General features: G+C 44.0%; 2 protein-coding genes across 7 annotated transcripts in view; both read left to right on the plus strand.

The window, feature by feature from the left end:
• LOC311035794 (palmitoyltransferase ZDHHC14-like) overlaps positions 1-14,503 on the plus strand; it is an 89,747-nt gene that overhangs the window by 13,190 nt on the left and 62,054 nt on the right. The gene's annotated exons all lie outside the window — the stretch shown is intronic.
• Positions 8,042-11,497, plus strand: LOC311036889 (DNA excision repair protein ERCC-5 homolog; the record flags this gene model as incomplete). The annotated part of the gene is made up of 1 exon (XM_084045900.1): positions 8,042-11,497. The coding sequence occupies one exon, from the start codon at positions 8,042-8,044 to the stop codon at positions 11,495-11,497; it is 3,456 nt and encodes a 1,151-aa protein (XP_083902026.1).

Raw genomic sequence — 14,503 nt, forward strand, 5'->3', positions numbered from 1 at the left:
CTCTACACTAAATCTCTTCGCTGAAAATAGCTGATTGGCTATTTTTGACAAATGTTCATCCCGCAATAGGGATGCTAGTGTTCATGTGGTTAACATTTTCTGACGTTGCTCAGAGAAGTATGGTTGTTGTTAGAATCTCTGCTTTGTCGTTGTTCGTTGTTCGTCCTCTGGTCGTAATGAAGATCCCATTTTGTTTGTTTGAGGCACATTGTTCCCGAAATAAATATGTAGGCATCTTAACATTTCCCGCATGTCCTCTATGTTTGTGTGCATGTGGATGCGGACTGTAGAATATTTGTGTGACTTGGGCAAAAGAGGCACGTTTTTGAGCAACATCTTGACTCTATTATCAATTTGTCATTTCAAGAGAACAAGAAAACAAGGCGAGGATTTCACACAGTGCTTGTCGCGGACATGTTTAACGACACGTGTTGGTTAGCCACAGTGTTCTCGTCCTGTGTGCAATTTAATGCTTCGTCTCAGGATCAACCAAGGGATGTCCGCACTCAGCATGTCTATTCGTCTATTACTCGCTGCTGCCCCTACTAATCTTTCACTAAATACTAGTCTTTTAAACTATTATCATAATTATTTTATTGCTAAACATGCAGACTTTGTTTTGACCCACAGCAGTCACAGATGTCCTTAGTTCAACCTCCTGAAGTGATCAATTGATAAACTTATTTCTCCAACTTACTTGGAGGCGAGGACTGCTGTCTTCGGCATTGTAATGTGTTGGAAATGTACGGAAAGAAACCACAGCTTCCCAAATGCAAATACACCAGCATGTGTTATGGCCACCAACCAGAATGTTTGCCGGAGTATACTTTTCATTCAGCAAAGTTAACCATGGTTTTCCCCGTTTTTGATTTCACATGGGGAAGACATTGATGCCATTGTTGTTTGCTGAATCAACAATGGATGTCTTTGCATGCTTTCACCATGCATTTTGTGTATGATAACCATGAAGCATGGTTGCAAAATGCACAACTTTCCTGCAGCTTTTTAAAATAAGATTTGGTTATATGAATATTGTATCATCCGATGATGTTTGTCCTTATAGATATCCTTTTGTTCCTGAGCCGTTTCCCTTGATTTTAGACTGCTCATTAATCACTTACAAAAAGCATGTTTTTTTTTTTAGACGTCAGTGAAATTAGTCTCTGCGCAACGTCCCTGTAACAAACCACTCCGATTCTTTTCCCAGACACAGACTCAACAGAGACGTATCACATGCACACCACACGACCGTGTGTACAACAAGGAGGGGTGGCTGGGTGGTTCAGTGAGTGATCCACTTGAAAAGTAGGCAAAAGGGGAAGTAGGCAAAACATTTACTTAATAGATCTGTGACTAATGTAACTTTGCTCTCAATCACACCAGATCCTGGAAGAAAGCGTTAGTGCAGTGGTTCTCAAACTTTTTCATGTCAAGGACCCCCACATTGACACTTATTAGCCCGCGGACCCCCATTTGAAAAGATATGGCAGGGACCCCCATAAGAGAAGATTTTTACGGCTCTATAGCAGTGATTCTCAACCATTTTAATTTCAAGGACCCCCAGTTTGACATGCATTAGGGCTACGGACCCCCATTTAATGACATTTCTATCTCTGGGACCCCAATTTATATTGTAAAATCAATGTTAATTTAACTCTGAGAGTGTACAAATGGAACCAAATGGACCCTAACGGGTCCATTTGGTTCCATTTGTACACTCTCAGAGTTACAGACCCATAAGGGTCCATTTGGTGCCTAATCTATCATTTAGCTGGGGACCCCCTGGAACTCCCTCAAGGACCCCTGGGGGTCCCCGGACCCCACTTTGAGAACCAATGCGTTAGTGCACCTCTCTTCTCTCTCTCCCTGAATCAAAACAACTGACTGCTGAGGACTAAAGCCCTTTCACGTTAGACACCCTAGTATTACAGGTAAATCAAAAGTCTTTTTGCACACCTAGTTCAGCTCAGGGACCGGTGCGTTGGTAGAGCAAACGTTTAGATCAAATAGAGGAACCTGCACTGCACACCGTCTGTTCCATAGAGGATAATGCTGGAATCCAAATGATTGAAATCAGTCGTGGCGACTGAGAACTTTAACCCATTAAGACCGGGAACGCATCTGTGTCACTTTTAGATTTCTTTGACTCTTCAGAAATAGCAGATCTACACTCGGTGCCGCGCTACAAGCTTGTAGCTATTTTAGAAAATTTGTGAAAATGTGTGCAAATCTTTGAATATAATATATTTTCTAAAGCGAACATTTATAACTCACATTTTTGCTTCTGGGGGGTCCCTGGAACAAAATATTTTGAGATGGGGATTCGCGACCAAATACATATAATGTTGGGGGTCCTTGACATGAAAAAGTTTGAGCACCACTGACAACAAGAAAACTGTTTTACTGATTACTGATTTACTGATTTAGAAGACATTTTGTAGAATCGGTCTCAGGTCTTAATGGGTTAATCCATGTGAGTGAGTGAGTGAGTGAGTGGGTGTGTTTGTATACTTAACAAGACCCTCCCTGCCAATATCAACACACACACACACACACACACACTCACACTCACACTCACACTCACACTCACACTCACACTCACACTCACACACACACACACACACCTCTCCCTACAAAATGAAGCATTACTTTTAACACACAGCCATGAAAACACCTTAACTTCAGTGCCAAACTTATTTCTGGCTTCATCATCCCTGTGCCAAGGCCAAAAATATGTTGTTAAAAAAAAAGTGCTCAGGAGCTGAGATACAGCTTTTTTCAGTAAGAAGTTAAACAAGAAGTGAATGGAGCAGCAAATCTTCAAATCATGATATCTTCGGTTCTGAACATTGTTTTTTTTTTATCGTGGCACTCTGGGCTTATGAAAAACGTGACGTCGGCGACGTCAATGTCACTGAATGAGTTAACTCTTTAACTGCCAGATATGAATATATACAGTATAAATGAATCATCCAGTGCCAGCGATTTTTCGTTTTACCTACCTTTTAAACTAGTCACAGAATATTTATCTTTGGAAATCTCACATGCCCAAAATAGGGAGGCCAGGTTGAAAGTGGAAATTCGATTTTTTTTTCTTTTCCTTTCAAGTTTTTTTAATATGTTTTGTTTTTACTATGCTGATTGCAGGTGATTTCATCAGCTCCTTCCAAATAAAATATTCCAAGAATATTATTATGCCTGTGTTTTTCAGAGCCCCCCCCTCCCCACACACTCCCGCCCTCCTGCACACACTGGGTCAGTCAGTATACAGTGCTGCTGGTCCATGTTAAACTGATTATAGCCTTAGATTTAGTTCATGGTAAAGTGTGCTAAAGTAAAAGTGTGTCATTTATGTAAATCATTATGTTGGCGACCGCCCGGTTGCTGCTGCTGCTTCAGACAATCCACCCTCAGCACATCTCAGTGAGCTGATAACTGTCTGTCTGTAAAACTGTCTGTCTGTGGCTGTGCACCTCACTCCACTGAACACTAGGGGTGTGCCGATATATCGTCCCACGATATATCGCGATACGTTTTCGTGACGATATGTATTGTTTTGGGGGGGAAAAAATATAGTTTTTTTTTTTTTTTACTATCATTATAATCAGGCATGCTAACAGCTCCGAGGTGAAAAGGGTGACAACATGTTGTTGTTTTTTTCGGGTCAGGTGTCACACTATTGCCCTATTTGGATTGAAACGGCTATTGTAGCTGAAAAGCTACAAGTTTGCATGTCTGAATAATACAAAAACAGAATTATTTGTTTGCATTTACTTTTTTCCTCCCCCATATATTTTCATAATAAAAAAAGTGCGTATCGTATCGTATCGATATCGTATCGAAGTTGTGAGCCAAATATTGTATCGTATCGTTTGGTGAAATGAGTGTATCGGCACACCCCTACTGAACACGTCGTCATGCATTCAGTTGTCTGGTGGTTGAAATGGGACTGGGGGGTGGGGGGTGGGGGGGGGGGATTGATGGTTTAATCATTAGGGCTGTCACAATTACCAATTTAAATTGTCACTCAAATAATTGCGATTAACGATTTAATTGTGTGTTTTGGTGTTACAACATATGAAGCCTTTTAGGCTTTTTAATAACAAATTGCACATGGGGCAGATATGACAAATAACTGAAATATACAAAGGAATTATTGACATATTAAATCATTTTAGACATGTGAAAATAGCAGAAATAGCTGATCTATAAGCTTACAACGCGTCACAAAGTGACGCGTTGTAAGCTTGTAGATCTGCTATTTCATTTGAATATGTGTGAACTTTTTTCAACATGGAAACGAGTATGACAATTATGCAAAAATAATTGCAATTATCTCAAATAATTGCGATCAGACGATTATGAATAATTGTGACAGGCCTAGTCATGCATGGGACTGGGGGAGATTGATGGTAACGATGAAGTGGTGAAGTCAGTGATTCTGAAACCTTTCTATTTCAAGGACCCCCCAGTTTTATATGCGTTTAGACCAGGGGTCTTCAAGGTTTTTCAGGCCAAGGACCCCCTAGCTGAGAGCGAGATGAAGCAGTTAGCACTTAGTCTGCTCTTTTTCCCCCTCTACACCTATAGCCTCTTTGCCAAAAATAGCCGATCTGAGAGCTTGTAGATCTGCTATTTACGGCTAATGTTCCCCTCAGAAAAGGAATTCTAGGGTTCAAGTGGTTCATGTAAAAAAAAAAACTAAATCATATCACACAAAGATTTGACGGACCCCCTATAGTGGCTCTGAGGACCCCCTAGGGGTCCCGGACCCCCTGTTGAATACCCCTGGTTTAGACCATGACCCCCATTTGGCACCATCTTTTATCTATTTGGACCCCCCCTATCTACACTGTAAAATCCCATAGTTTACAGTTCTCAGTCTACAAGCTCCATGCACTGAGAGCTTGTACAGTAGATTAGGGCTATCTCTGTTTATTATTGTCAGATTAGAGCATTTTTTAGTGGTCAAACTAGCAATATTTTAACTCCTAATGGTCTCGGATATTTCATAAAGGCAAAGGTTAAAAGCCTCAATCTGTGATCTTTTTTTCTCTCACCTGGTTGGCTGTATGTAAAGCAGCAGGAACAATATTATTAAAACATCTTATATTTACATATTGAGTTAAGTGTTTAGAAAACGGCGTCAGTCCATTTGGACCCCCCCCCCCCCACAGTGGTGCCACTGTGTTAAGTAAAGCTGAGCTGAACATGTCAGGTGACATGATGATGCCCTCATGGTGGTTTTTATACAGTTGGCTGGCAGATCTGTTGGGGGTTGTTGGACTGAACAATGCAGTGACTTGTATAAATGTGGTGTCATCTCTCCAGGCAGATGAACAAAACCACATGGAACACAGTACACACACACACACACACACACACACACACACACACACACACACACACACACACACACACACACACACACACACACACACACACACACACACACACACACACACACACACACACACACACACACACACACACACGCTTTTGGATATGATGACGTTTCCTTAGAGGTCATGACCGACCAAGGCTGGATTTGCCCCTTTGCCCCTATCCACCCCATGCCCCTGCTTTTGATCCTCCTCCCCTTCCCGCTCATATATTTATTTATATGGCCAGGGGGGGGATATCGTTGTTGTCGGGCAGAAACCTCTTATCGCCATATTTGTTTTTACTTTTTCATTTTTTTTCGTAAATCAACGCCCTATTTGATCATACTGCATCGACACACACAAAAAAGCATCAAAAGTAGCAGATCCACAAGCTCCAAACGTGGTGAGAAGCGATGTTTTTTGAGCTTTGTAGATCTGCTATTTTTGAATTTGAATCCTGACAAGTAACACTGTGACGTGTGAGGTTTCCGACGAGATGTTTTTCCCTGCGACCGAAAATAGATACTTTGCATTTCCCTGGGAAAAAAAATATTCTGATATGTTTTGTATTTTTGTTTGATCATTTAACAATTGAATGTATTTTTTTTTTATATTGACTACCCTGGAAGTTTTTCCTCAAATAATTTTATTTAAAAAATAGCCCGTCTACAAGCTCACAACACATCAGATCGTGACGTGTTTTGATCCTGTAGATCGTCCATTTTTGGCTGTTTGTCATACAAAGAAAGAAAATGCCCCCTTCCTCTTTTTTCCCCCATTATTTTCTTTTTACAAATTGAGCCCTGGTGGTCATGACTCATGACCCATCCCAGACTTATCGGTTGCAGTCAGTTTTCCTGTGGAGGCGTCTGTCAGGTTCTGTCAAACCAGGATGACTCAAGTTCAGCGGGCTGCTTTGCACAGCCCCCCCCCCCCCTCCCCCTCTCTCTCTGAATATCCCCAGGGCTCCAGTCAACCCCAGCGCCCTCTGTTTTGACACACATCTCGTGTGACTGTGACACACAGCCAGTGGTGTTAAAGTAACTAAGTCAATTTACTCGAGTACTGTACTTACGTACAATTTTGAGGTATTTTTTTTTTACTTTACTGGAGTATTTCCAATTTTCAGTGCTTTGACTTCTACTCCACTACATCTCAGAGGCAAACATAGTACTTTTACTCCACTGCAATTATTTGAACACTTCACTTGTTACTTACTACAAAGATTTGAGTTAAAATGTTCGCTTTAAAAAATATATATTCAAAGATTTTCACGATTTTTCACGATACATTTTTTTTTGCAAATCTACAAGCTCATAGCGCGGCACCGGCTATGAGCTTGTATATCTGCTATTTTTTAATAGCCAAAGTATAAAATAATGGTTTAAGTGGTTACACAGATGCGTTTAATAGAATTTTTATAATCGATTAGTCTGATTAACCATACTTCGTTGTACAACCGTGTTGTGCAAATATAAAGAAAATAGCAAATTCTCAAGCTCAAAATTGTGACGCAAGCTTGTTGATCAACTTGTAGATTTGCTATTTTCACTATGTTTGCATGTCACAATATCTGTGTGTGGATTGCCTCGGGAATCCACACAGCTGGCTCAAAGTCAACCGCGCTTTGAAGCGTTCTCTTTGAGTCTTTGGAAGAGACATAACTCAACTGGCCAATTAGTGACAGGCAAGAGACTTAGGGAGAGAGAGAGAGAGCGAGAGACCACACATTCCTGCAGTCTTAACGAGGCCATCGTTTCCATATTTTATTAAAGAGTGGAATGATTTTAAGATCAGATGGGATAAAACAAGGCGTTGTCTTAATAATGGCGTCCCTTCTATGTATATCTGGGCTGTCATCTTGATGTCATATTGACACTTTGACGGCACACATCGCTGTGACATATTGACACTGTGAGTTATTATCTCCCCCCGGGCAGTCCGAAGGCTTGGGAAGAGATTATGTTTTCACCCCCGTTTGTTTGTCCTGAACAAATCTCACAAACCACTAGACCGATCAGTGCAACATTTCTTGTGCACACTGCACCCACGGTTGCCAGATCTGCTTATTATAATGTCCCCGCAATATTTTATTTGAAAATAGCCGATCTACAAGCTCACAACGCGTCGCATCGCGAGCTTGTAGATCTGCTATTTTCAAATAGCTGATGTATATGTTAAAGTGCTCATGCGGCCCATAGTCGCTTCTTTTGGGCTGGTTTTCCTAGACCTGTTTGCTTGTTTCTCTCACAGAATCTGGCAACACTGACTGCACCCACTTTTATATACAGTATTTTTTTTTTAAACATTTTTTTATAAAGGAAGTCCATGGAGGTCAGATTGGGCTGAAACCATTCTGACTCCCAAACATGGAGTCATATGTCATAGATATGTAATAGATGACTGACGTCATATGGAGTTCCACCTGGCCTAGCGGAGATATGTGCTCTACTGAGCCCACTTGTCTAGTTTGTTTCTATACAGTGGGCTCATTGTTTATTTTTTTGTCGTCTCACTATTTGTTTTTTACTGTGCTTGCTGTTTGTTTGTATAGTGGGGCTTACTGTTTGTTCTTTTAGTGGACTCACTGTTACACCACCACTGTGGAACGAACCAATACGCGTTCATTATTCATTATTTACTGTTATGCAATAACCATGGGAGTGCATGGACTGTGGAGGCTCCTGGAAGGTACTGGGACACCCATCAACCCAGAGACTCTGGAAGGGAAAATCCTGGCTGTTGACGTCAGTATTTGGCTGCACCAGGCAGTGAAGGGGGTCAGGGGGGAGCGGGACGGAATCGGCGTTCGGAACGCCCACCTCCTCACGCTGTTCCACCGTATCTGTAAACTCCTCTTCTTTGGCATAAGGCCAGTGTTTGTGTTTGATGGAGATGCACCGCTACTGAAGGACCAGACTCTGGCCCTGAGGAGACAGAGGAGGGAAGAGTTGAGTCGTGAGTCCAAACAGACCACTGAGAAACTCCTCCAGAACTTCTTAAAGAGACAAGCCATCGCATCTGCACGTAAAGACATCCGTAAAGACTCTCTACCACCCAACATGTCCTTTGTCAGGAGAGATGAGTTGGATGACATTTACGTTCTACCAGCCCTGCCATCTGCGGAGGACAAAGACGAAGACGGCTCTGAAGAGGACGAAGAGATGACTGAGAACTTCTTCATGTACCAGGAAGAACTGTACCAACATCCCCACAACGTGGACATCAACTCAGAGGGGTTTGCCAGCCTGCCTCCGGAAATGAAACACGAGATCCTCAAAGACATGCAAGAGTTTAGCAAAAGACGGCGAACTGAGTACCACAAGCCTCCAGAGCAATCGGGAGACTTCTCCCAGTACCAGCTGGCTGGTCTGATGCAGAGGAACCAACTGAACCAGCGTCTGGAGAAGATAGAACGAGAGATGGGCCAGCGGAGTGCAGGTTGGGCTCCCGACATCTGTGGAAAGGATGGAGATCACGGGGAGGAGCACAGTGTGGAGTCACGTAGGCTTGTCTCCGAGGACTCTTCCCACTATATTCTAATTAAAGGTTCTAGGAAGAGTGAGAGGGCTCGAGAGAGCCGGCCTGCGGCCCCGCCCTGGTCTGGGGGACCCCTGTCGCGGGCCAAGAGAGATCGACCTGAGCCTCTGTGGCGTCCTGTTGCTGAGGAGGATGAAGAAGAGGGCTCCTCTTCAGTCCCTGAGCCATCCTTATTGGAACCTCCCCTCTCTCCTCAGAGGAACAGCTCTGACCCCCCTTCACCCCGTACTCTCAAGGCCATCCAGGCTGCCATGAACGACAACTCAGATGAGGAAGTGGGTGTCCGTGAGAAGGGGAGTGGCAGTGTATCCCCTCGCTCCCGATTGGCCATCCAAAGAGCTTTGTCTGTGGATGACCGCGGCATGAGTGAAAGAGACGCTCTGATCGTTAGCAAACCTAACGAGCCCCCACCAACAAGTCGATATCCTGCACCACGACGGATCATAAGCAGTTCAGAGGTAGAGAAAGAAGCTGATGACCTTCCGTGTATTAACTCTCGACACGATGAGAACGAATCGAAACAAACTGTTCATAGAAGAGATGGGTGGGTGGTCAGTAGTTCTGAAGACGAGTTGGAGGAGGCAACAGGACAGCGAAATAGAGCACTTAGTGTTGCAGTACTGGAACGTACTAATGGACACCCGAACAGAGAAGAGACTCCGAGTGAGAGAGAAGCATCCATGGACCTGGAAGAACAGACAAAGCGAAAGACGTTAATTGGTGTGGATGTAGAGGAGGTGACTGGCGGAGAGAAATACAGGAAGGAAGTACACAAGGAAAGAGGATTAGAATGTGAAGGAGCAGGACGAGAGGACACGGGACATGATCAAAAGGTCCATTCAGGTCAGTCCCAGAGAGGTGCCTCATCAGATCAACAGGCCATCTCCATTAACCTCTCTGCACCCCGACTGCTGCAGGAGCCTATGAATGCAAGACTCAAGAACAAAGAACCCCTTCTTTTACCATCACACAACAGGAGTGAAGACGGAAAGGTAGTGAAGATTGAAGACAACGAGGAGAGCGAATCAGAAGACATCTTTATCAGGGTGTCAGACGGGGAGGAATCAACAGAGGAGGGTACAGACGATTCCTTTATGCAGGTTCATGGACCTCCAGCATATGTCCATGAGGATGAATACAAGGATGAAATAGAACAGGAGGAGCCTCTCAGTAGTCCAGCAGTAGATGGTTTGGAGGAGGAGGAAGAAGAAGAGAACAGCTCCACGGTCACACCTCCTGCCATCAGTGAATGGGAACACATTGATGATGATGAGCTGGAAGTTCAGCAGATCATCCTGATGGAACAGAAACAGCAACAGGAGAGGATGGCCGCCACGGTCACTGGACAGATGTTCCTGGAGAGCCAGGAGCTGCTGCGCTTGTTTGGTGTTCCCTACGTGGTGGCTCCCATGGAGGCTGAAGCTCAGTGCGCGGTGCTCGACCGCTCCGACCACACCCACGGAACCATCACGGACGACTCTGACGTCTGGCTTTTTGGAGGGCGACACGTATATAAGAACTTCTTCCGTCGGAACAAACATGTCGAGTATTACCAATACCTGGACCTTCATAACCAGCTGGGCCTGGACAGGAGCAAGCTGATCAACCTGGCCTACCTGCTGGGTAGCGACTATACGGAAGGAATCGCAGGAGTGGGCCGGGTCACCGGTATGGAGATCCTTAACGAGTTCCCCGGGCCGGGCACGGAACCCCTCGCACACTTCAGTGAGTGGTGGTCGGAAGCCCAGAAGAACAAGCGTCGTTTGATATCTGACCCGCGGGACTCAAAGGTTAAGAAGAAACTGCGGGACTTGAAACTGCAGCCCGGCTTTCCCAACCCCGCCGTAGCGCAGGCTTACCTCCATCCCGCTGTGGAATGGTCAGACAGCTCCTTCAGCTGGGGACGCCCTCACCTCGACCTTATCAAAGAGTTCTGTCAAAGTCGTTTCGGTTGGAGCTGTAGGAAGACGGAGGAGACTCTTCGGCCTGTACTCAAACGGCTCAATGATCACCATACTCAGTTGCGTATCGACTCGTTCTTCGGTGTGGAGCGCCAGGAGAGACCGGGCGTCTGCAGCCAGCGTCTTCACCGTGCAGTCACCTGCTTGAAGCGGAAGGCGAGAGAGGGACGAGGAGGGACTGAGGGAGATGATGGAAAAGGCGACGAGGAAGAGGTGCTCTCCCCGCCTAGACTGAGGAAAGGGAAGTTGGAGGAGCAGAAAAAGAGGACAGTAGGGGAAAAGGAGCGAGGCCCAGGGGCCACTGTGACGTGTGGAGGGTTCCTGGAGTTGCCGCTCAATGCCCAATCCCCTCTTTGGTCCCTGAACGATGTGAGCAGTGGCAGTGATGACGTGAAGCCCCTCTCCGGACCTCAACCCAGGAGCCTTCCGAAGATAACGGGACAAAGTGCCAGCAACGGTTACTCCTCTGATGAGGATAGCGATGGCGGTGGCGGTGAGGTTGCTATGGTGACTGCGCGATCCGTGTTTGAGGACAGACGGCGAGGTCGCGGTGGGACACGTGTCAGAGGGAGGGGGAGGGGGAGGGGGAAAGGCCGGGTAAAGAAAATGTGAAAGAACTAATGATCTCCAAACTGTTCATTGGGTCTTGGATCAGTGTTAGAAAATTGCAAGGGATGCAACAGTTAATAAAACTAAGTTAATAAAAAGCGAAAATTGCAGATCTAAAAGCTCGCAACGTGTCATTTTGAGCGACACTGTTGTACGACTGTTGAACTACAAAATAGGGCTTACATGGTCATTTTTTTCGCATTGATTTGTTGACTATGACAAATACAATGTATTATCAAAGGAACATTGATTATTCGATTAATCAAAACACGTCATCAATAGAATAATCGCTAATGACATGAGAAAAATAGGGGCGGCACTTTGGAAGTGATTTAACAATCTGGACACATCGGCTGCATAATTGCAGATTCCCGACGTTGTCAAAGAAGGTCAAATAGTGACAGATACTGTATATCGGCCATACCAACCAATGCAGACTTCACTCTCAGGCTTCACTCCAGCTCTCTAAGCCAGTGGTTTTCAACCAGTGGTCCTTGAGGGAGTACCAGGGGGTCCCCAGCGAAATTAGTTAACATAGCATCACAATCATTTTAACCGCTTAGCTTTGGCTATTTTTGAAAAACCTTTAAAAAGTGTGCACGTCTTTGAATATTTATATTTCTTTAAAGCACAAAATTAACTGATATCTTTGCTTCTGGCGGTCCCTGGCACAAAACATTTTCAAATGGTGGTCCGCGGCCAAATGTATAACCATTTAGGGGTCCTTGGCATGAAAAAAACACTGCTCTAAGCCATTGGGTTCTCTAACCTTTTCATGTCAAAGACCCCCGGATTGACACACATTAGCCACAATTGACACAAAAATACCAGATGTACAAGCTCTGTGCAAGCTTGCTGCCAACAAATAAATGGATAAAGTGGTTAAAATGATTGTGACATCGCTACATTAACTACTTTTGCTGTGGACCCCCTGGAACACCCTCATTCAAGGACCCCTGGGGGTCGCCGTACCCCACTTTGAGAACCAAATGCTCTTGGCCCGTGTTCCACCACTGTCTAAAAGGCGAAGCAATTCAGGATTAGCTGAAATATTAACCATACAAGACGCATGGCAACGTTGATTTGTTCAAGTACGTCAAATGGCTTGACCCTAATGCTTAGGAGGTTAATGTTTTACCCCTGCAGTCAAGTGCATTGAAAATGTACTGAAAGACTCCACTGACAAAGCCTTGTACAGTATATTTATATAACCTAGATATCGACGCTGTCGCACAGAAACCTTGTATCTCCATCTATCATCCTTTTAATATTTTTTCAGCCCTATTTCATACTTTGTCGTAAGATAGTGTGCCTCAAAAGTAAAAAAAATGTTTTACTTACTTAGCAAAAAATAGGCGATCTACAATTTCACAACGCATTGGCATCGCGACACATTGTGAGTTTCTACATCTGCTATTTTCTCTTTTTTCTTTTTAAATCTTCGCCTATAATGACTTGCCGGAAATAGGGAGGTGTGTGGGGTTTATAAATATCGAACTATTAACGAGAGCTTGTGACAAAATAATAACTACATTGAACCCATTGGAACATGCTGTAGGTTATTTTTCCCCTCCATTTTACTGAAACGAAACGTTTTTTTTTTGGACGTACAAGGTTTCCACCGGACAGTAGCGATGTGATGAATGAGTTTCCAGAACTCAAAAGGTCACTAAGCCAAGTGAGTTTAATGCAGTCAGTCCACAGTAATTAATGGAGCTTTTCACTATTGCTTTACATTAACTCTCTCCTAATGACCGACTTAGCCTGCTTCGTCGTCTTTTGTTCTTCTAGATGAACTTGCCAAATTCCTCTCTCGCTGCCTGCTTGCCGCAGTCTCTCCCGAATCTGTACATCGCTATTAATCATTTTTCACCTTCAGTACTTTTTGCTGCGGCCCCCCCTACATTATAACTCTAGTGTGTTAAGCTGCTTTCAGGGGTCGGGGAGGACAAAAGACTCGTCTTTACCCCAAAGTGAAGAAGAGTTATCGCTGCCACTGCTCACATCTTTTAGAGAACCTAGAGGAGATTGGGCATTACGCTTTGCAGGCAACCCCAAGAACCCTCCTCCCGTCACAGTGGCACCTGTGCCTACCCTACTGGCTTCTTTTTCTGCGCCTCCAACTTCCCTTTCCTCAGCTCAGACGGGGAGAGAATAGGGATGGCCATACTGGAACTCCAGAAGCAAAGATTTGAGTTAAAAAGGTTTTCATGATTTTTCAAAAAATAGCAGATGTACAAGCTCACAGTGACGCGCTGTGAGTTTGTATACCTGCTATTTTGTATATCTGCATTAAACCCACTAAGCCAAGTGGGTTTAATGCAGTCAGTTCAAAGTAATTAATGGGGCTTACATTAACTCTCTCCTAATGACCAACTTAGCCTGCTTCATCGTCTTTTGTTGTTCCAGAACAACTTGCCAAATTCTTCTCCATGCTGCCTGCCTGCCGCAGTCTCTCCCCATCTAATCATTTGTGCCTTCTGTACTTTCGGCTGGGAACCCCTACATAATAACTCCTGTGTATTAACCCATTAAAACCGGGAACGCATCTGTGTAAGCACTCTAACCAGTATTTTATACTTTTGCTATTCAAAAAGTAGCAGATATACATTGTAGATCTGCTACTTTTTGATTTTTTTTGAAAATGTGTGCAAATCTTTGAATATATATATATTTTTAAAGCAAACATTTGTAACTCAAATCTTTGCTTCTGGGGATTCTACAAATGTCTTCTAAATCCTAACAGTTTATTTTTTGTTCAAATATTTGCTTCTGAGGGTCCCTGGAACGAAATATTTTGAGATGGGGGGGGGGGGGGGGGGGGGGTCCATGGCTAAATACATATCATTTTGGGGGTCCTTGACATTAAAAAGTTTGAGAACCACTGATATTATAGCAACATAAGTTTTTTCAAAAAGACTGTTAGGATTTAGAAGACATTTGTAGAATCCCCCAGAAGCAAAGATTTGATTTTTAGCCCAAAGACATCCTAAAAATGACACCGATGCG

Source organism: Gymnoscopelus microlampas (assembly GCF_963454915.1).
Source record: "Gymnoscopelus microlampas genome assembly, chromosome: 20".
Taxonomy (NCBI): Eukaryota; Metazoa; Chordata; class Actinopteri; order Myctophiformes; family Myctophidae; genus Gymnoscopelus; species Gymnoscopelus microlampas.